The 22,527-nt window shown below is 38.7% G+C and overlaps 1 protein-coding gene across 6 annotated transcripts in view; it reads right to left on the bottom strand.

Moving 5' to 3' along the window:
* Positions 1-22,527, bottom strand: part of Cblb (Cbl proto-oncogene B) — a 181,902-nt gene that overhangs the window by 13,948 nt on the left and 145,427 nt on the right. For 4 of the 6 annotated variants that reach the window (XM_021184357.3, XM_029470505.2, XM_029470506.2 and 1 more), the window contains 6 exons: positions 19,602-19,696; positions 11,029-11,175; positions 8,163-8,260; positions 7,915-8,046; positions 5,334-5,474; positions 220-339 (listed from right to left, as the gene is read on the bottom strand). In XM_021184357.3, the coding sequence (XP_021040016.1) occupies positions 220-339; positions 5,334-5,474; positions 7,915-8,046; positions 8,163-8,260; positions 11,029-11,175; positions 19,602-19,696 (733 nt within the window). The remainder of the gene's footprint in view (positions 1-219; positions 340-5,333; positions 5,475-7,914; positions 8,047-8,162; positions 8,261-11,028; positions 11,176-19,601; positions 19,697-22,527) is intronic. The other 2 variants (XM_085832117.1, XM_021184356.2) reach the window with 2 other exon arrangements.

Raw genomic sequence — 22,527 nt, 5'->3', positions numbered from 1 at the left:
ACTGACTGTTCACTCATAATAGTAAGCCTCACTTTTTCTTTCCCCCAGGTATTTTTCTGGGTGTTGTTTTCAGAATGTATGCTTTACATGCCAAATATTAAGGACATCGAAAGTAAGTGAATGCTTAGGTATAGTGCAATAAACAAAAGACAGAGGCTACAGAGAAAAAGGCACTATAAAAACACAGGACAATATTGTTACTGTTCTCAGCCAACTCACCGGAAGCTGAAGGGAGCTGGTCATAGTCCTGCGAGGCTCTGTTGGCTTTGCCGCTGTCTCCTGCTGCTCTCCTGGCAGGAGGCAATGGAACTTGGCCACTTGTTGGGTCAAAAAAGGGATCTTGAAAAATAAAGACATTTTTTTTTAAAATTAAAACAATGATCCCAGCTGGATGGCTGAAGAAAGAATTCTGGGAACTTTCTCAGGACTGTAGATTTTGATAAGGAATTGGTCAACTAATTTCATGAGCAGTAACACCCAATGGACTGTGCAGTTTTCACACTCATTCATTTGTTCAGGCTAGAGCTATTCCATTTACTTCCAAAACTAAGACCATAGATGTTTCTTCATCTTTTCAGGTCACTTACTTAGCCTCCTCATAACTCAAATTTCTATCCCTACCCATGCATTTCAATGAATGAAAGCTGATGAGGGAAAAAACATAAAGAAAATGGTGCCTACTTTGCCTTAAGAGAGAACAGTTGGGTCACTTGGATTTCTGAAGTGGACATCAAGATGAATCTGTAAACAGGCCTGAAGCTTGCAATTTTTAAATGAATTTATGCTTGTACAAAAATCAGTAAATATAAGGTATTTTAAAAACTGTACTATATTAGACATCTCAAAATATGTTAAGATCAAGTTCTCAGGTTGTCTCACTGAATCATAAATTCAACTGCAAAAAATACACCATTACTAAAAATAAAGATTAAATACACATTAAAAATGTACTCTTTCATACTCTGCCATGTAAAACTGTGAAACGTGAATAGTAGACTGAAAATTATTTCACTATACGTGATGGAGTTCACCAAATGTAACTAAACAGAGACAGGAGTCTGTGTTGGCAGAAGTCACTAGGACCACAGGTCTAACCGCTTTAAAATTAGCAGTATATGGGCTTAAAGCCTTAGTGTGTACTCTTGTCTGAATAGAAGAACATTATCTCTGACTTCTTCGGCTCACTAATAATTTACAGCCATCTCCTCTACTCTCATGATTTCTGCATCTGTTTTCTTCTGCTGGTACCATCTCTGAAGTTATTCTGAGTTCCTTGGAGGGCAGAATTTTCCTTAATTATATTGTATCTCTTAACTTAAATACAGCAACAGGCAAACTGTTTGGCAATTAACTTGCTATTAATAAACATTGTAACTACTAAAAATAAATCCATGCAAACACATACTTTCCATAAAGAAAGATGGACTATAAGTATATACAGTTTAGCTATATCATTATACCCTGGAGGAAACTCACAGGCTTCCTGGACATTTCTACATTATTTACAGAGAAACTGAAAACGTAGAGTGGTAAAATCTGGATATGTTTTAGTATTATAAATGAATTAAAAAACAAACAATTGCAGTTTAAAAATGTTTTTCCATTAAATCATTTTACCTAAAAAGGGACTGGATACAATAAATTATTTAAATCAGTAGCAAACCCACTTAGAATCTGTTCCATCGTGACGTGTTCTACCTCGCTTTAGACCAAGTTGTTCCTGGTCAGGGACAGGAAGAAGGAGGCTCCCTGTTGAGAGCCATGGAATTGGAGCTACTGTTCCAAAGGGTATGGCGTGACATAGAATAATTACTACAGAGTGCTATAATTACTAGCTGTCCTCTGATAAGGGAAATTTGAAAATCAATAAAGCTTTGCTGAATTAAATTCGTTTAAAACTAAGTAAGGCCAATGTCCATATTTATGATTAAAACACACAAATTGAAAATGCTACAGCCCATGTGTAATTATACAGTAATATAATTTTTTTGAGAATGTAATACACACAATGTGTTCAATTTGCTAAGAAGAAATGTAGTCCCGGTTCTAATTTACAGCCTAGGCAGGTCCTGCCTGACTTCTTACAGCAAATCCCCAGAGGCTGCTGCTGAGCTGGAGAGAGAGTTTCAAGAGCCCAGTTCGTGCCCTTGAACTTCTCACATGTGAACATGGCAGCCTCCACACGGGAAGGACACCGCAGTTGACATCACTTATGTGACTCCTTGGTCAACCTTGCAGATGGCACGAGCTCTCTGATCAGCCCCGTTATTGATGATGTCTCAATAGGGTTGAATAAATAATACCCACTGGATCCTTTTCCTTTGAGTTTTACTTATGCAGATGAATGCCCATGCCTCAGAGTTAAGAGTACTACTTATCTTTAATAACGTCACTAGATCTTAACATTGAATTGAGATGTTAATATTGGAGATTCTAGGTTATAGGGAAAGTGAGAGGAAGGTGAAGGTGAAGTAAGGCTGCCAAGCATGGGGTACATCCTGGGTCCTTCCCAAAGACTCCATGCAGGGTGGGATTAAGACTCAGTGCTGTCCTAGCTCGTGTTGCTTAAGCACATGCCCTGGCACAAAGCTGTAGAAATGCCTATTTCAACCTTCCCACACAAAAGGAGACTGCCTTTCTCTCTCTTTTTGTTACAAAGAGAAAAAGGCATGTATGCCAGCAGTTGCCTTGGGTTTGTGGACGGGAAATCATAGAGCTTTTGTTGAGGACTCGGGTTTTGTTAAGTTTTGATTGGCTCATCCAAAAAGGAAGGCTCGCGCACGTTAGTGGGAATTATAATTTTGCCAAAAGAAATCTTGTGTGAAAGCCCAAGGTGGGAAACAAAGGATGAACAGAGCTGAGTCTCTGCATGGCTGTCCTTCCGCTAGCCCGCTGGACTCATGAGGCTTCTCTGCAGAAAGGCGGCTCTGCAGTCTGAAAGCTGAATTCTGGAGCAGTGGAAAGGCTGGGACCCTGACTCAGCTGTGCAGGGCGTAGAAGGCTATCAGAAAGAGATGGGGATTTTATATAATATTCTGAGAAAATGCAATATCCTTTTATGAGATATCTATTCTGCCCTTAAGTTGGCATATTTTTTCAAGGAACTCATCTCAACACTGCAAAGTAATTTATGAGTACACTAATTAAGTAAAAACACTGGGCATGAGGGAGACTTCCATAGTAGCTGCTGCAATGTGAGTTCAGTTTTACAATTGTAAAAGCAGTGAGCTGAACTGTGACTTAGTAAGTATATCTTTCATCAAGTTTTACTTTTAAGAGTGAAGAATTACCACTAGCAATGTGCCACTGTATTTCTTTAGAAAAATGGTCACACATTTTGTAAAATGTAACAAAATATTTTCTGGTAGCTTCTAGAAATTCTGACTTGGTTGTAAGGGAGCCCACTGTACAGAGGCTTCACCAGTCAGGGATTAAATCACGAGTACATTAGAAAAGCTAGAGGAGGATGCTAACCAGAAGCTGCCAAAAGCTCAGCACCCAAGAGTTGTGGCTGCATGCTTGTCTTAATTCTTGCTTGCAGCAGATGACCTTAGGACTCTTGGCCTTAGGTCTCACCCTGGCAACCCATGAGCACAGGGGGGAAGGATGCGTTAATAATGAACCAAACACTCGACAAGACAACTGCCGCTGAAAACCTCAACTGGAAATTATTCTTTCCATATTCAGCCCCTTGAAACACAAAGTGACACATGTTGTTAGGTGACCAGAGTTTGTGTTTCATGAACTCTCTCCAATGTCTCTACATTATCAAACCAGGTGAGAAAGAGAAGAGAGAAAAAGCAGAGTGGGGTGGGGCAGTGGGGGCAGAGGGAAGGAGAGAGGAAGAAAACAGAGCCAGTGGTCGTGTTGCTAGGGATGGGGAGAGGAGGTTAACAGCTCCACAGACTTTCAATGAGTTATTGGTGAAGCAATGAACAATGAGAACACTTAAGAGATTTCCCATCATTTATCTTACGTGGAAATGTGCAGAAAACATTAAAAACATTTTGTTTCTATTCTTGAGGCAAATCTGGTATAGCCTAGGATGACGTCAAACTCACAGTCCTGTGCCTCAAACTTGCAGCTGCTGGGATTACAGCCATGTCCCTCCACGTCCACCTAGACTGCTTTACCAAAGCTAGTCCAGGAGGGAAGCCTTGCAAGGCACACAGACCACACACCTCTCCCCGGGAAGACTGGGGAGACTGGAGACAGTGATAACGACAGCCTGCTGTCATGTGTGGCTGTGTTTCCTTTTTCTGATTATTCTGCCCGAGACATGCAGAGGGTTTCCTTTAGTCTCTTCATTTTTATATCTGCTCCACACTCTACAGATGTGTACTAACAGAAAACTGTATTTGCTTCCCGTTGAAGACAATAGATCTCCATACTTAAAATAGTTAACACAAACACTTAGGAGAGCTACCTTGTTAGGACATAAAACCTTATGCTTTGAATAAAACCACGGCGTTGAAGCACATCTTGAAAAAAATATTGAAGTCCGTTATTAGAAAAACATTTCACTGGAAACAGGGATTGAGAACCTAAAGTTTGTGCCTCTCCTATTGATCCATCACGCCGTCATCTGTCTTTCAGGAACTCTGCTGGCATCTGAAGGCATCACTTGCCCCCTATAATATGCAGAGCATGCTCCCTCTGTCCTTCCGATCTTTCTTTTGCTTCAGAACTTTATACATGTACAAGATGTACAATATACAACTCAGCCCCAATTCCAACCTAGCAACCTTCAACTCTGCTCCACTAACACATCTCCAGTCTGACTTTACATCTCTCTTTTTAAACAGTATTAAATAACCCACTACATTCCGTTGGTATTGCCCATATGTACTTGGGTGTGGAGTTGTTTACTGGGTCATGTGCAAGCACTGTGATTCCTTATTGCTCTGCCATCTTTGTGATGCTTGGTCATTAAGTCGATCTGGTGTCAAGCAAACCAGGCAATCACAGCTCTCACTATCCAGAGATCTTTCTGCTAATGTGGCAGAGACTCAGGAAACAATAACATAAATTTGACAGCACAATCTCAGATGTACTTTGCTCTAAAAGAAAATGCTGCTTTTGCCTTTTTTTTTAGATGTATTTATTTATTATGTATACAGGGTTCCGCCTGCATGTATGCCTGCACACCAGAAGAGGGCACCAGATCTCATTATAGATGGTTATGAGCCACAGTGTAGTTTCTGGGGATTGAATTCAGGAGCTCTGGTTGAGAGCAGAGCAGTCAGTGCTCTCAACCACTGAGCCATCTCTCCAGCCCCATCCCTGCTCCCACCCCTGTCCTGCCCCCCCTTTGGCTTTTCACTCACTCCTACCTGAAGGAAGAAGGAAAAGGTCCTGCCCTGAGGAAGGCCGGCTACTGGAGCCTGGAGGTTTTGAATGTTCGATGAGACTGTGTCTTGCAGGAGGTGGAGGAGGAGGGAGGGATGGAGGGAGAGCATCAAAGGCATCTTCACCTGCGTTTAAAGAGGGAGCACCATCAATCAACAGTAGAACTTCATCAATCAAAACACAGTACCAAGCAAAAATATGACTGATTTTTCCCTTACCGCTTCACCTGACAAGTAAGTTCACTTGTAGGGTGGATTCAGCACTTCCCTGACTTACAGAATGGTGTTGCTTTGTGGGTGTGTGGATAGAAAATGTATATAAACACACACATGCATGCGAACATACCTATGCGCATGCACACACACACACATACCAATGAACCCCCCCCCAAAACCATTTTTCTGTTTCCTGGGTCTTTCTATAAAAATCAGCATTGCAAGTAACATATCAGCTCACTGTCCCTTTGTCACGTTTACACTATTGTATACTAGAACTCTGAACTGAAAAGTATTTTCAGTAAAACCAGCCAAACCGAAATCTCTGAGCAACAAAGAGAGTTCATGGCCTCTCCTGAGAAAAATCACACCATGCACAGATAATTTAGTGTCAAAGAGCGTGTCTAATCACTCCATAACGCTTGTTCCACTGGACTGTAATTCTGTTATCTCACACCACACATTTGATTTACTGTAAAAATATAGAGCAAACGCACACGTGAAGCAGAGTGTACTGTTTGCTTAGTTGTCATCTCCAGAGAAGAACACGTCAATGGAGATCCCCATTAGGTGGCTCCAAAGCTAGTCACCCACATGTGTATATGTTATATGTGGTTTATTCAATGTTTATAGAACACTGCAGTGTGACTTTATGTCTATATATTTATCCCTGCAATTTATTGCTAGACCAGAGTTTTTCTTACCTTGAATCTTTAAAAAAATAAAATGAACTGAATATAATTTGCAAGTATGTACATCAAATATGCTGTCAGTGAGACAGGCTATATGTAAACACCTTCATATTCTAATAATAAAAATACACATGTATTTAAGCAGAATGAATTTGACATAAATACATTAAAATGAATTTATCATTCATTGTGCTTGCCTTGCAAAAATATGCAGAATATTTGATCTAATCATCACAAATATTTTTCTAATTTTAAGTATCTGAAGATTTAGAAGAGATTTGTTATCATTCAGGCTCTTGCTGTCACATAATTAAATTCAAATCTTTTTTCCAGCCCTTAAGTATCAGGCACCATGCTAGGAATTGAGTGATATGAAGATCAAAACTTAAGGAGCTTAAATACTATCAAGGGGAGTGAAAACCTGTTCGCAAACACTTATGACTGACAGGTGAAAGGGTTTAATTGGCCTCATGAAGGAGAATTTATGAGAGCAGAAAAGAAAAATACAAGCAGCATCCAGTGAGGTGCTGTTATCAAGTGGAACATCAGAGGTTCAAAAATATATGTCCAGGAAAGACAGGTAATGCCTGTGCTTAGCCGAGAGAACAGTAAGCAAGGACCAATACGCAGGCCACACTGGAGGAAGGCCCAAGAGAAGAGGTAGGTTGTAACTTCTATGGGAATAGCTAGCAGAAAGGTCATCAATCATCCATGGCTATTATATAAAGAAAAAAAAAACTCAACTAGACCAGATGCAAACACATAGGTCCCTGACAGCCCTACAGCAAACTCTATTAAACACTGTCATCTAGATCGTAAGGGCCTGAGTGATGGAAAAAGCAAATAAGGAAACCAGACTGTAGACAGGAATGTAGAATTCAAGCGCAAGAGAAGAAACAGAACAGAACAAAACGAAAACCTTTGATCAATAAATCAGAAGCAAAAGACACTGTAATAGGACAGCTCAAACTACTGGTCTGGGGTGCATATGAGAAATATAAAAGCTCACTTAGTATTTCTAGCAGCCTAACAGACAATTCAGAAAAGCTTATAAACAGATTAAACAGATGAAGTATATACTTTCTCATAAGTTAGGGCCCAGCAATTTCATGCAGAAGCAAAGTGTGGGTCACGTTTACTAAGGATTAGTACATTTGGAGTGCCCTGGCTTAAAGTTCCTGAACAGCACTTGAAAGCCACTGGACAGAGGCCAGGGGAGTGAGCAACACTCTTGGGTCTTGACACAGAACTGCCTCTAGATGAGAGAATTGATGAAATCCCTACTGGCGGCCAGCCTGTCCAGGCTCTCCTTTGTAGTTATGTAAGGATGAGATTGTGGAAATATAGCTTAAAACAAACTAAGTTAAGTACTTTTTCTCTGATTATAAAAGCAGCGCCTTATTGCAGAAAAATCAGACACTTAAAAACTCCAAAAGATGCTATGAAAATCGCCTAAAATTTCCCAGCTATTTCCTATGCAATTAGTTCATCTGTTAGAGTGATGTCACGTGAATGCAGGAGCCACCATCAACCAGAGAACCCGACTAAGTTTAGGCCAATTCTCAACCCAGAGTCTGCATTATACTGAACTCTTAATTCGAATAATGCAGAAACGGAGAGCAGGTCAGGGTTGTTTAAACTGCTTTTAAAGTTTCAACCTAATGGAGGGATGAGCAGATCATAATCAGAGGGCGTCCTGTTGACTGAAGAACCATGCTTTGGGTTGTCCCGGGGTGGAGGCCTGGCAGGTGGTAATGGTGCTGGATCAGAGGCTGAATCAGAAACACCTCCTAGAGGATAACACAAAACCTTAATGTATTCTCAGTATGAAAACAGAAGGGAACTTTCCCTTTAAGTTGAGACCATTAAGATGTATATTGCAAAGGAAAACATACTCCATACATACCCTTCAAATAGATGCCTAAATCTGGGATGTTTGATTTCTTCATCTCTGAAGGCGTACCATGAGTTCCATTCAATATACAGTGACCATTATCACAAGACCTAATGTGGAGACCAGAGGGCAAGAATCATTTAAGTGTCATGGCAGGCGTGAGGGGAGGATCATAGAGCGAACTGTCATACCTACTAAGGTAATAAGAATACAAAACAAAAACAATTATCTTCTCTAGAAAAAGGACTAGTAACAACATGCAGCTACCCTGACCTGTACTTTAAAATCAGATGTGTTTGTCTGAAGGTAAACATGTCTCTCTCTTTCTCTCACTGAAATTTACAGCTACTAAAGCAGCCGAAATCCTAAACCCATTTGAGTACAATTTTAATTACACCCGGCCAGAGTTCTGAAGTGACTGAGTATAAGCTACCGAAAACTATGTAAGGTCTAATGGCCTCCATTTTTGTTGATGGCATTGAATGTGTCTGTTGGTTCAACTTAACCATTCTTTGAATTGAAATTATGCTAGGGCCTTAAAAGAGAGGAATCACTATGAAGCATTGGACAATTTCATTTAATTTCTGCAGGGAACACTCCAAGACCTACTCCTTCTGAACCTATCTAACCACTATGTTTAACAAATGCTGGCCCTCTGACACCTTAGGGAAGTGATGTCAGCAAAAGCTTTGGGTGCACACCATCAAGATGGTTTAATGTGCGGAAAATAGTAGTTCATTTAAAAGCCGTGATTTTGGTACTGGCATCAAGACTGGATGAAACTGAGGCATGGGAGAGGGCACAGAACACACTTGCTCTTAAGCACCTAGCTTAGTAACCGCTGGATACCAAAGAGCCTCAGAGAGAGAGAAGTTTTATACTTTCCTTTTGAATTACTCTGATTTCTTAGAGCAAAGTGAAACTATATTCATAATGGAGGAGATAGTCGATATTTCAGTAGATAGTGAGAGAGTGATTCATCTGAAATTCATTTCTATTCTCTCTGGTGGCCATTTCTTTTTAACGGGCAAGATATGGTTCATTTAAGAACAGTTACGTATTGAATCTTCATAATGATGATATGAATTGAATGATTCATTTACTGTTTCACCTCCCACATACTGACAATTTATTTTTCTTGATGTTCCAAAGGGGGAGTGAGTTTCATCCAGGAAAAGGAAGTTCTAAGGAGGGGGAGGACTCTGCAGCTGACACAAGGTGCCACTCCACTCACTGGTTTTCAAGAACAAATTAGATCAAGAATTCATTACAATTAAGCTTAGGGATTAGCAACATTTATTATTTCTCTATAACTGTGGGGACTTGGTTATGATGGCTATAATTCAAATTGACTTTCAGTATCCAAGAGGTTAGCCACTTAAATATCATCTACTGTGATATGACAATTAAAATTTGATGAATTAAAATCATATTCTTCAGTCTTCCAGCCATGAGAAGAATGAGAATCCCAAAGAAACCAAAAAAATATTTTTCAATTTTAGCATTTAAAAATTACTATACTAAATTAGTAAGAGCCAAAGAAACTGGGATTTGTTCGCAGTTTATACTTGATGAGCATGCGTGACTTTCCCTCCGCTAGCTCAGCGGGCACTTGGCTCTCCCAGGGTAACACTCTCCGTTATCTTGTTTTCAGGACCACTCATCAGCACAATTAACAAGAGATAGCTGGCTCTTGCTGTAATCAGGGAAAGCGTGGGCTGCAGTGCATCACTAAGCCTGGGTAGTAACTCGGCCCACCAGCATCCTTTGGAGGCACAACTCTGGTTTCCAAGTATTTCTTTCTCTACCTCGATGAGACACCTGGGAAGCGTTTTCAACTCCAAAGATGGAAACTCTACTCATAAAATACTTTAAGTCGACTGAGCTGGCCTCAAGTGGAAGCAGCACTCTGAGTAAAGATGGTGTAGATGACAGACTGCCTTGCAGTCTCCTATCTGTCAGTCGTCAGGAGGCCTCAGGCAGCTCAGCCACTAACAGTGTCTGAACAGAGCTGAGCAACTTGGAGCCAAGCACAGCTCCAGGAATACTATGCAAGAAGAACGAAGGCCAGAAAATAAGTTCAGAAAATAAAGCTAATAGATTGACATGTCAGTAACATGCAAATTATATAAATGTTACTGTAACTGTATTAAGTTTCATGCATGCAAAGCCATGATTTTGCTTAAAGACAAACATATTTCAAAACATGTAAGCCATTATCAATAATTCTTATAAAAGTCAATGTGACTGGCACTTTGAAGACCAATAATGCTCCTATTACAATGAGGGGAAAAAGAAAAGGAAACACAACAAAATAAAACAACAAAACCCAGTGTTCTTTGTATTCTTAGCTCACGGAAGAGAAGGTACTTGCTCAAAAAAGAAGTTAACAGATGTAACTTTAAGGCTTCCCCCCATTGTATTATGATTTCAGTAGAAGTATATTAAATATCAAGAAGGAAAATGAATATAAATTATTCTAGCCTTCACATTATGAAGAAAAATTCTTAGGCAGGTTGACCTAGTATCTTAATATTAGTTTCTAAACACTAATATTTCTTCGTGATATATATGCTTGGACCTTTTGAAATTCATTAAAATATCTTAGGGGAAATGCATGAATTAATCATCATTATATGTAACGTATAGCTCCTTTTTATTAGATTGTAATTTGGCCTTTTGTGGGGGCAGGGAAGAAGGCAACAGAATCTTTTATGTGAAAGCAATGAAGGAAATATATAGGAACTATAGGCTAGGCTAGGAACAGGACTTTTAACCAATCACATTCTACTGAACCGCATAGAAACAATCCCCATGTTGGACAGCATGACAATGCTTATGCCGATGCAGGGTGGTACAAAGATGCTCATCTTCTTACCGAACAGGAGCTTTGACATTATGGCAATGAGATGGTTGTGAATTCAGGGAAACAGGATGGGATGAAGGAATCTTGTATTCATCGTCATCATCTTCTACGGTGCCTCTAGTTTTCTCTGAGAGACAATTTGCTAATGGACCAGTACACCTACCAAGAGGGAAAAGAAAATCCAATCTGGTTTAAGCATCATAAATACCAGAGCAGGAAGGTCTGATGTGATATAGAAAAATGAAGAAGCTGCTTTGTCACTGGAAGTTTTCAACTGTAAACTGTTCTTACAGCCAATAGAAATGGAAGGCCTTGAAATGTTAAGATAAGATATTCATACCTGTGGTTTTTAAGGGTGAACTAAGAAAAAAAATGAAAATTATGAAAATGAAAGGGTTTTATAAATAAAGCTTTAACATAAAATGTGTACAATTATTCAAGACCAAGCTATTAAAATGTTAATTGCTCCCTCCCATGTACTGGAAATCGGCAAAAGTGATAAGAATACACTGAAATCAACTGGAAACAAGAGGTTATTTAAAGGTTCAAACTGGTCTATGGCTAATACCTATAGTTTAAAAAAAAGCCATATAAGAGAGAAATTTAACTATCTTGTGAACTTATAACTCTAGTGCTAGAGTTCCTCCCACTGCAACAATTAAGAATGAAACGTGTCCAGAATTAGAAGACCATGACAGAAATAAATCTTTGAAATGTATTGTTTTTGTAACTCATGATACCTAAGTGTAATACCTAACAGCAACGAATAAAACACTTAACGGAATGACATGGTGAATTTGAGCACTTTACTTGATCGTTTGGGAAAATATATAAAATAAAATTGAAAAATACTCTACTTCCTGTGTGGGTTTTAATTTAACCCTTGCTACTGCCCAAGACACAGTCTAAAAAAAAAAAAAAAAGTTAAAATGCAACTTGGCCAACAGGTAGAAAGACAGCTAGTTTGCAGGACACTAGAAAAACACGGATCCAAACCATTTTAATTATTATAAACTTCACGGAAAATGTTCCCAAAAAAAAAAAATACAAAACAGTGTAATGCTCCAGCACCTTCTGTAGAGGGAGCAGGAGCCCTTTGGTACGTGAGGCAGCCAATGCCTATGTGGCTTTTTTTGTCTTTTTCTTTTTCCATTTTCATTTCTTCTCACCACAAAGTAAAATTTTCATTTTGTATTCTTCTCTTCTCGAGCTGAGTGTCCCTGTCTGAACTCCTTGGGACTAAAACAGTTTTTCAGATTATTTTTCCCCTCAAATTTTGGAACATTTGCATACTTTACCAGTTGTATCTGTCATGTAATCCTCAAAAAGCTTTGGGTTTTGGAGAACTTTCTATAATTATTTCACTTTTGGGTCCGTGAGGCTGAACACCCGTTATAATAGAAAATAATGTCAGAGGTGTTTGTGTGTGTGTGTGTGCATGTATGTGTGTGCTCATATTTAAAGTTTCAACTGTATTCAGAGATCACAGAAAACCTTCCCTTGGGAGTTTTCAAAAGCTTATACGTTTAATTTGTCTTTGAAGAAGTTTTCAGTATTGATTTTTAAAGCTGTGTTTGTTAAGAGATACTTCAGGATCCAAATGTCAGTTAATGGTAACCTGAAGCTTTGTTGTAGTAGTCTCTATACAGCCCAGAACACAGGTTATGAAATTCATAAACAACAGTGTTATAGTCTGGTTGAACCCTAGAGTTCAACTTGCAACTACAGGTAGCAATAGTACCAATGTCTCAAACTGATGACTTGATGGTGTTTAATACGGTTAGAATAGAAATCACTGTATTTTCTTGCAAACACTAAATTCTTGGGGACAGACATCAATCTCACCAACCTCTGCAAAGACCAGGATGTCTCTATAGGCAGAGGAGGTGGGCCCTGCATGTTCCCATCCTCATCCTGCTGTGCTTCCAGTCTCAGTGAACACCATCTCTATACTATAATACCTCTCAAGTAAACACTTCAGAGACAAAGGGACCTTTGACTTAAGAGTCAATAACTACATCAAGAGGTGGAAGTTCAAATCTGTCTTACAGGTCACTTCAATGATTTAATGATTTCCAAGAAGCACTTCACTCTGAAGGAAGAATACTTGTTTTTAATTTGCATAACATATAGTATGTATTGGGATGTGTGTGCTCATGCCAAGGTACGGATGGAGGTCAAGGACAACTTGTGGCAATCAATTCTTACTCTCTCCTATCTTGCCGTTCCCAAGGATTGAGCTCAGGTGATCAGGCCTTGTAGCAAGTAACCATCTTGTCAGTGCAAGAAATAAACAATTAATCAAACAAACAAACAAACCACACCTGTTGTGGATAGCTCTGGATGCTACCCTTCATTGACAGAAGATCTTGCCTGGCTAAATACCACTCATTCTTTTGTTAGTCAGAGAGCATCTGATGCAAATATGAAAGGCAATAATTACCTATCATTTTATCAAAAACTAAGGGTTCAGTTTTAGAAGCTACTAGTTGGACATTTTATCAGGTTGAATGGATCTTGGTGAGTTATAACTAGAAGTGAAGAAATCTATATGCCATTTGTACTTAAATATTAAAAATACATCCTGGTATTTTCTACTTATCATTTTAATAAAGTCTTTTAAGAAAGTTCACTATTTTCTCTTAGATTAATGTTTTAATATTTATTAAAATTTTATCATAAAGAACGTGTAAATTAAAAAGTTAGAGAGATCAAGCTGACCCAAAGTCTATGCATTCTATCCAAACTTTTGTATAGCGTATGAGTCAACAGGTGTCAGCATAACTAGACACAGAGTCACTGTCTGTGTGTATGTTATCTAGATGGTGGACTTAGGGACATGGAGACTCAGTCAGTCACTGGTATACCTTAAGTGAAAGATATTATTTTCATTGTGTTCCTCCAGGGTCCCGGAGGAACAAAGTAGGACAGCTATCTGGCTGGCTCCAAAGGAAAGATACCAAGCCATTTGCATCCATTTACACCCATTTACACTGTTATCTGACTCCACATTCCTGCTACCTCTTGCACTCTGCTGCTGTTCCTGAGTCATAGCACACAGGGGTACATTTTTTCCAGGTTGCAAAACCATTATCCCCTTAACCTGAAACTCATCTGAGCCTTCCTATCCTCATGGTGACTCATTGGCTTGACTGTGCAGGCACATTCGCGATATTGAGAAAGAGGTCTATTTCCATCACGGTGATACTTTCTGAGGCCACCTTTCAAAGCTGAAGGTTCACAAACATATTCCTCCCAAGAACTGCCTACTCCCAGAATAACCACAGGGCAGACTGACTGCACATGCCATTACCATTTACTTTGATAATGGACCTCAAATATCACCCTCTTCAAGTGGTTTTCATTCCTAATTGGAGCAACCCTTGACACACCAACTTTTCTCCGAAAACAAAAAGCAGACCCCTTCATATTTCAGGGTCTATAAAAATCCCCATGAAACTGGCAACAAATTCAGTAATTTTCTTTGACCTTTTCGGTTATATGTATTTAGCATATGTCCTTCCATTGATGTGTTTCCTATACTGTTATTTTACTGTTTCTGTCTACAATTGCAACATGTTTAAGGGAAGACCTTGGGGCCATCAAGGATTACCCTACTTTGCACGTAACTGAGCACTTACAAGCTTTCAAATAAAAATAATGAGGGGGTATTAGCAAAGAAAATCACCATGCTGATAAAAAAAGGAGAGAGAGAGAGCAACAATTTTCAGAACCTTTCATAGACAGAAAAGCATTTTAAATAATATGCCATTTTATTTGCTTCTCATATCAGAAGATCTCTGTTCATGCAACTAATGGCAGAAAGTAAAGATATATATGTTTTTATTAAATAAAAGCTCAAGCTGCCATGTTTTATTTCATGTTTCATGTGCTACACTGTTCTTACCTGAACAGAAAACATCTCTAATTCAGACAAACCAAAGCCCAGAGAGCCAGCAAAACAAAATAGTGATATTCCACAAGATTATCTTGTGTCTGCAGCACACAAGTCATTTGCCCAAATCCTGGCATGAGTATTACAATGATTGTGAGGGTGCTTTTCACACTATCAGGAAAAGGTAAGCTTGCTGCAGCCTGTAGCTTTAGACTAAGCTTTGACTGCGAGCGATCTCACAGATTTGCTGTTAACCTGGAGACAGCTAGGACAGCTGCGCCCCTGTGCCCCAGGGTCAGGCTTTTCAAGCAGACAGTTGGGCTCTCTCCCTTGCTTTACTGCTTTAAAAGCCCCTTTCAGAGAGGTCTTTCCTCAGGACCACATCTAGAGTGACAGTCTATGTGTCACTAGTCATCCTGTTCCACATCTGACTTTCCTACCGGAGATTACCACTAAGTGGTTAACTGACAGCATCCAGCACTTTTTTTTCCTTGACTAGAGCACCCATTCCGAAGGGGATGGGAGTTGGAATTTGATCCCCCTGGCCCCCCACAAGTCTCAGGTGAGCACAACAACAGAACAAAAAAACTAGACAGCTGGGCAAAAAATGGATTTTCCTTTCAGCGAACCTCCCAAATTTAGTACCTTATTTAATTAAGAGATGAGTAACAACAACAAACATCACCACCTCCCACAACAGAGAACCGTTAGGAAAAGTATGAACCAAGTAGCTTTGGTTCCAAAGTATTTGACAGCTTGTGATTAATATGCCAAAACTACAATTGCCCATATGTAAACAGCAAAGCATAAAGAAATTACTCCTCAGCTTTCTACAGTGTTGTTTTACTTGTACGTATTCACTACCTTATTATTTATAATATCATCTGTGCTCATTTGATAGTATAGTATGCCAAGGACAATAAACATTTCAACTGTTTAGTCTTCCATCTCATTAAACTTAAAAATCAAATTAGACAGATATAATTTAATAAGCATATATGTAATAAAATACTACATATATATGTAAAGTATATATTATACATTATAATTTAATTATAAAATAAAATAATACAAAAGGAACTTTTTGTTCTCTCTTCTAAAAAGTTATAATAAATACCTACATTTCAAGTTTTTACTTAAAGCTTTCTATTGATAGTGCCAATGTTGTGTAGAATCTATTTTTTTAAAAAAATCAGAAAATGGAGTATCTATTCAAACAGCGACTATTTCTTTTCACCATCACTTTATGATACCATATTTTCAGAAATAAATTATAAAGTGTGTAGAAAGAGTCACATAATCACCCAGATGAAGACTGGCTTGAACGGAAACCTCACAGGTTATCCTCTGCCCTCAAGAAAATAGGCATCAAGGGCCAGTATCAAATGCTGAAAAATCATATCTTCCTAACTGGTACTATCACTGGAGTTGAAACTAAAAGATAATTAGTAGCCTGGTATTCTTATGTGCAGCTCTGTGACTTCCAACATTTGTAAGAACTGTAAGTTAATTTAGGCAGTGATTTGTAATTTTCCTTTGGCTTGATGTCTGAACACGGACCAAGAATCTAAGATGGCAATGGGGACCTGAATGTCTAACAGCGCCACGTCAGTGAGCATATGTGTTTGCTCTGTCATCCTCCTATGATGGATGCTCCTTGGACATGGACCATCCTCTCCATTGGGTCAAAGTGGAGCTGTATTAATGATGAATTATGTGGATATTATGTAGTAGTACAATTTCATAATCAACATTCTATCCGATACTATAATAATAATATGAACAATATAATGATTATAATGAAAGTATTATAAGCATTATAATATTAGTAATGTTAGTAAGGTCGATAGTTCATCTCATGGTGGCTTCTGCAATAGGAAGTGGTCAACCAGCTATAGTAGAGAGCATTCAGGTCACCAAAGTTTCCAATAAAATTAGCACCATATAGTGAATAATTCATAACAATTGCTGCATAGGGAGCAGAAGCTCAAAAGATTTTAGGTAACATTTAAGTTAAACATATCCTCTCATGTATTAGCCAGATAGAAGCCAAAAGTCCAGAGAGGGAACCTTCTTCAAAATAGGGCAATTAATAAATGCTAGAGTAAGACATGGAACCCAACATGATTTTACTCTATTGCTGACTTCAGAATTTCATGATTTCACAGAAAAAACAATATATATATTCTGAAAAAAAATGGATGTGACAATATCAAACAACATGGAGAGTGTGATGTCATCTCCACAAATGAACTAAATGATGTTAAAATAAATCTCAATTTCACAAAAGACCCAAGGATAAAATTTGGATGTTGATATTTTGAGTATTTATTTCTGCTGTTAGGATTATTTTATTTTATATATTTTCTTTTCTTCATTCTTCCTTTTCTTTTATTATATTTTCTTATATACTTTACTTAATTTCTACAGATATAGTTGTGGGGAGGGGAAGAGAAACATACAATACAAATCTAATGCTTACAGCTATGGCTAATATGTAACATGCAAATTAACTAAGTTGTTGATAAAAATACGTGTTAAATGCTTGTTAAAATATTTTTTAGTATGAACTAGAAAATATTGAGAAAAAAATTAGAAAGTGGAGAGAAACTATCACCCGATCTTAGTGGTTCTTACAGAGTTAAACATTACAAACTTACCAGTGAATGCCCTTCACTAGGAATTTACCATTCATGCTAATTACAAAAGGACCAAATATAAACAAACAAAACCACCACGACCCCTTCTCTAGTCATACTTAGCTGTGTGAATTAAAGAAACAGAGGGCTGGGGGAGCTGATTAGGAACTTGGACCATCTTAGTGATTTGTTTCCTAAAACCCTGATTGTAGAGGTTTGAGAGCGGAGATGTCTTACTGTATGTGCACACTTTAATGTTTACTTGCAAGGACTGTACTATCAAGTTTGCTCTCACTCACTTAGACTCTATAACAGAGTGCTTGTAACTGCTGGGTCTCAGCTCAGCTTCTCTATTCTTCCCTCAAGGATGTCAAATTGCACTCTGGTTTAATTTCAGGCACTGCGGTATCTAATTGTGCCCATCTTCAGTGACTCCTTCTGTCCCGACTATGAAACACACTTTGCTGATGCAGTTTGTAACGGCTTTCCTTAAAGGACGAAAAAACCAAAAACCAAAAAACAAAACAAAACAAACCAACCAAACAAACAAATAAAAAACCAAAATCCCCAGTCAATGAGCAGTACAGCGTTTGGTGCAGTGTTCTCGTGTGACGACGTCACACATGTTAAACGATTCCTTTTAGAGCATATCAGATTCCTGGAAGGTTGAGAGTTCGCTTTTTCTTTCATTTTCTTTCTTTCTTCCTTTTATAAATCTAATGGAAACTCAAGGACCTCCAGGGAAAGGAATGAAGAAGTTCTAAGGAGGCTTTTCATTACAAAAGAAGGCCTTTGCATAGTTAGTGATGCACCTGAGAGAGAGCGCTGTCTGAGCATGTATAGGACACCCAGAGAAAAAAGAGAAAGAAAAAGAAACAAATGAAAAACAGAAAAGAAAAAAGAAAAACCTGGCAATCTTAGTTGATAGAAACCAAGCCATCAAAAACAACAAAAACAACAACACACCCCTTAAAATAATTTTCCCTGGCAGTATTTGAAAGCATAAACCTTGTTTATGATTTGCAAACCATCCAATCTTTTTAAAATTAGAGTACATAATTACTTACATCAAGAACAATAATTTGTAACAAGAAGAATGCAAGTCAGTCTTTTCTATTGTTTTCTGATACAGAGGCTCACTCTGGATCGCAGGCTGCCCTGGCACTCATTATATCTTTCTGAAGGTAGACTCTAATTGATGGTGATCCTCCTGGTCTCATCTTCCCAATGCTGGGATTATAGGTATATATACTGCCAATCTCTGCTTTGTCAACTACTATTAATTATTGAACACAAGTCACATTAGTTTTTATAAAAACCAAACGCTGAGACATAGAACTTGAGGAAAAGGTGGAACATGATAGGGGGTGCTTGGTTGCTACATAGTGCAAGCACTAGGAATAGATGAAAACTCTTTAGCTGGCTAAACATCTGTAGGCTCATACTGCTACAGAGAGCTAAGAAGGAAATGGAAATGGAAGGAGTGGCAACTTGGCTGGACATCACCTCACTGTCCAGCATGCAGTGGCCCCAATTCCCAGCTTTATGTCCACTGATCCCAACTCAGTGCAGATCTACTGACATTCTCAGAAGTCTAGCTGAGTCTGAGCCACCAAGGGGAGGCTTAACTGGATAGGAAAAAACTCCATGGGGATACATGCACAGATCTTGGGCACTGAAGAGTTTTGAAAAGCAGGGAACTTGGGGGTCACTTTATTGAAGTTGGGTAGTGAGATAAAGTCAAGAAGAAAAAGGCTGGAGTAGAGAGCTTGCTGTGCTGTTCTGCCCTCTGCTTCGATGGAGGCTAGGCTAAGTTTTCTTGCCCTTTCGTTCTGTTATTCATCTTCTCAGGAGTTTAGGAAGTCTGTAGGAGCTACTCCCAGAAGCAGAAGTCTTACCATCTGATACTTGAAGTCATAAACCCAATTCCACCGCTTCTGTCTTTACCGATTCCCTTCTATTTACCCTGTAGTTGCTGTACTAAGAACCTGAAAAACATCCTTTCTCATATTAGGTATGGACACACGATCTCCAAATCCAAGGAAACTCACTTTATGCTTGGGAGAAGGGTGGTAACTGGAGGCGGAGGGGAAAGCCGAGGAGGGACATCGTATTCTTCAGTGGCAAGGTGGCCATTGGAAAAGACCTGAAAGTAAACCAAAGGTGTTAGTTCCTGGACTTCAACTCCTGGCAAAGCCTGAAACCACAGCAGCTCTTAGAATTTCACAGAGCTCATATAATTTTGGCTTCTTTAGACTAGTGCAATACCATACAATTGATTCAGGAGTCAGCAGGATCAGTGGTGATTCACCATATCACAGATTATATGAAAAGATGTTACACTATGATTTTTAAACACAACGGAGAGGCAAGGCAATAATTTATATACACCCGATTGAGAATTTCCCAGGAATGATCAGATTACAGCGCAAGAATAGGGCTGGCTAGAGGAAGAAACCATGTGGACACAACCTCCAAACAGACTTAGGGCTCCCAGGGCCATCTTCAATTCCTGATGTCACAAGATATGAGTAGACCCAAGCAGGCCTGTATCATGTCCAAGTCAAGCTTCAGAGCCATTTTAGTCAGCCAATTGTTCTGACTTTCCACATGTGTGGAAATCCCACATCTACTTTTGGTTTGCAAAAAGCTCAGAGCCAACGTATTATCAGTGGGGATCAGGGGCTTCCGGTTTCAGGTGCAGTGGTAACGCTGGTGGAAGCACCTGGCCAACTGTTCCTTGCCTCTCTTATAGTCTTGAACTGGAGCAACTTAAATGGTGGAAGAAATGGAAGGGTAACTTTGCAAAGGCATACAAGGCTATGGACCTATTAAAGTTTGTAAGTAATGGTTAGGTATTTTTTATCATAAACTTCTTTCATAAGCTCTTATTAACTAATATTGAGAAGGGAGATGGATACTAGGGATAGGCAAGTAAGCTGTACCTTCAGTAGTCTTGGCTAAATGAGCCCAGATGGGTGAGATATATTTTTAGTAGTATTGGCTAAATGAGCCCTGATGGGTGAGTTGTACCTTTCGTACCTTGGCTAAATAAATCCAGATCCACTGCTTAGATTCTGGGTTATATAAACAGTGGTGGGGATTTAAAATGCAAACCTGCAAAGGCCATGGGCATCCTACCAAACAGCAGACTGTAAGATCACCTCTGAGATATATGGATGCTCTCATCTGCTGTAAAAAATCCAATTTTATAGCATTGAAATTTCACTCTAGAAGCGAGTGACTATGTTAGTTCAGATTTTCTTTCCCAAGTCTCCCCTCATTAGATTCAACACGCTGCAGTTACATCCTGATAAAACACATCTTTAAATGAAGTGATTTTATCGTGGGCTTTTGACTGAGGACCATGTATCAGAACATGACAAAATTTTTTGAACTTTGCTAGAGAAGAGAATTTTCCTAAGAGATATGTATCATGATGAAGTTCAATGAAATCCTTTAACATAAAAATTGCCTTTTATCTGATGAATACATGCATCCAGCTATAAATGCCAATTATAGTGTTGAACATTTGAAAGTATTCTTCACCAAAATTCTTCTCATTGACTGAGCAGACATAGTGCTAAGATTTTTGCAATAAAATCTAATGATTTTTATCAAAATTACACTTAAAAGTTGTGTAAAATGAAAGGATTTCTTTTTTAAAATGTGGACTAAGCTGTTTTTTCGGTAATAATATCTATCATGTTACTACTTGATAAGAGCTCAGTAACAAAAGGATGATATGGAAATAACAGTTCATGGTATCAACTTTAACAATAAGCCAACTATAATTTCACAATCAAAACATTATGAGCGCACTTGAACAGGAATGTCAATATACCCAAACATCTACTGATATGGAAATAAAAGCATGTTTCAACCTTGATAAAGGAGCTATACATTGATAGGACAATTCACACAACATCTCTGTGTGATATTAAATTTCTCAAAGGGAAATCTCCTGTTGCAAAAAAATGGCTCAGCTGCTAGAGTGTCTGCTGCACGGGAAAGAGGGCCTGTGTTCATATTTCCAGCACCCATATCATAGCCAGGCACAGCTGTGTGCATCTGGAATCCCAGCACTGTGTTGACAGATCACAAGAGCTCACTGGACATTACCAGCCTAGAAAAGCATTTGATAGAAGCATTTGCTATGGCTCAGTGGTTAAGAGAACTTTCTGCTCTTCTAGAGAACACAGATTTGATACCCAGCACCCACACAAAGGCTCACAATTGTCTTGAACTCCAGTTCCAGGGGATCTGGCAAGTACATGGTATACAGACCCATATTCAGGCAAAACACCCATAAATCTATCAATCAGTCAATCAATCAATCAATCAATCAATCAATCAAAATGTCAGGTGAGTAAATAACAAAGGAAGATGGATGTGGCCATGAGCATCCATATGCATGTGCATATAATATGTATATATAAAAGAATACTCATATGCATACACAACACATACATACACACACAGTAAAATAAAGAAATAAAGTGATATCATACTGACAACAGAGTTTTTCCTGGGAAAATCATAAAATCTATTACTCAGGTTCATTCATTCTCTGGGAGGGCACTGACTTGAGGGGATCAAGCAACTCCTTCCTAACTTCATCAGATTAGTATGTTTCAAAATGTGAGTAGCATTTTAACTAACGGCTTCATGAATTGTATTGATGGACTGTAGCTTAAAGAGTTCTCCTGTCTCTGAAAAGTTAAGAGGTTTTTTTTTTTTTCTCATTTGTTTGTTTTGTTTTTAAAGAACAATTTATTTGATAGCTGCAAGTGTAGTTCTATTTTGTGGAGAATTAATGCAATATTGTGTCTATTTCAGACTACAGTCTTTTATTTCTCACTTGTTTTTATAGCAAATTCCCGTACATGCGTCATGTGCAATAGGGCTTCCATGAATGTTGAGAGACAACAGGGCAGGTGACCTCAGTAGTGGAGGCACTGACTAGGGAAATTTCAT

The sequence above is a fragment of the Mus caroli genome, unplaced genomic scaffold (assembly GCF_978045245.1).
Source record: "Mus caroli unplaced genomic scaffold, Mus_caroli_1 scaffold_17, whole genome shotgun sequence".
Classification (NCBI taxonomy): domain Eukaryota; kingdom Metazoa; phylum Chordata; class Mammalia; order Rodentia; family Muridae; genus Mus; species Mus caroli.
The sequence above is the reverse complement of the archived record's forward strand: the minus strand, read 5'-3'. Positions and strand labels throughout refer to the sequence as shown.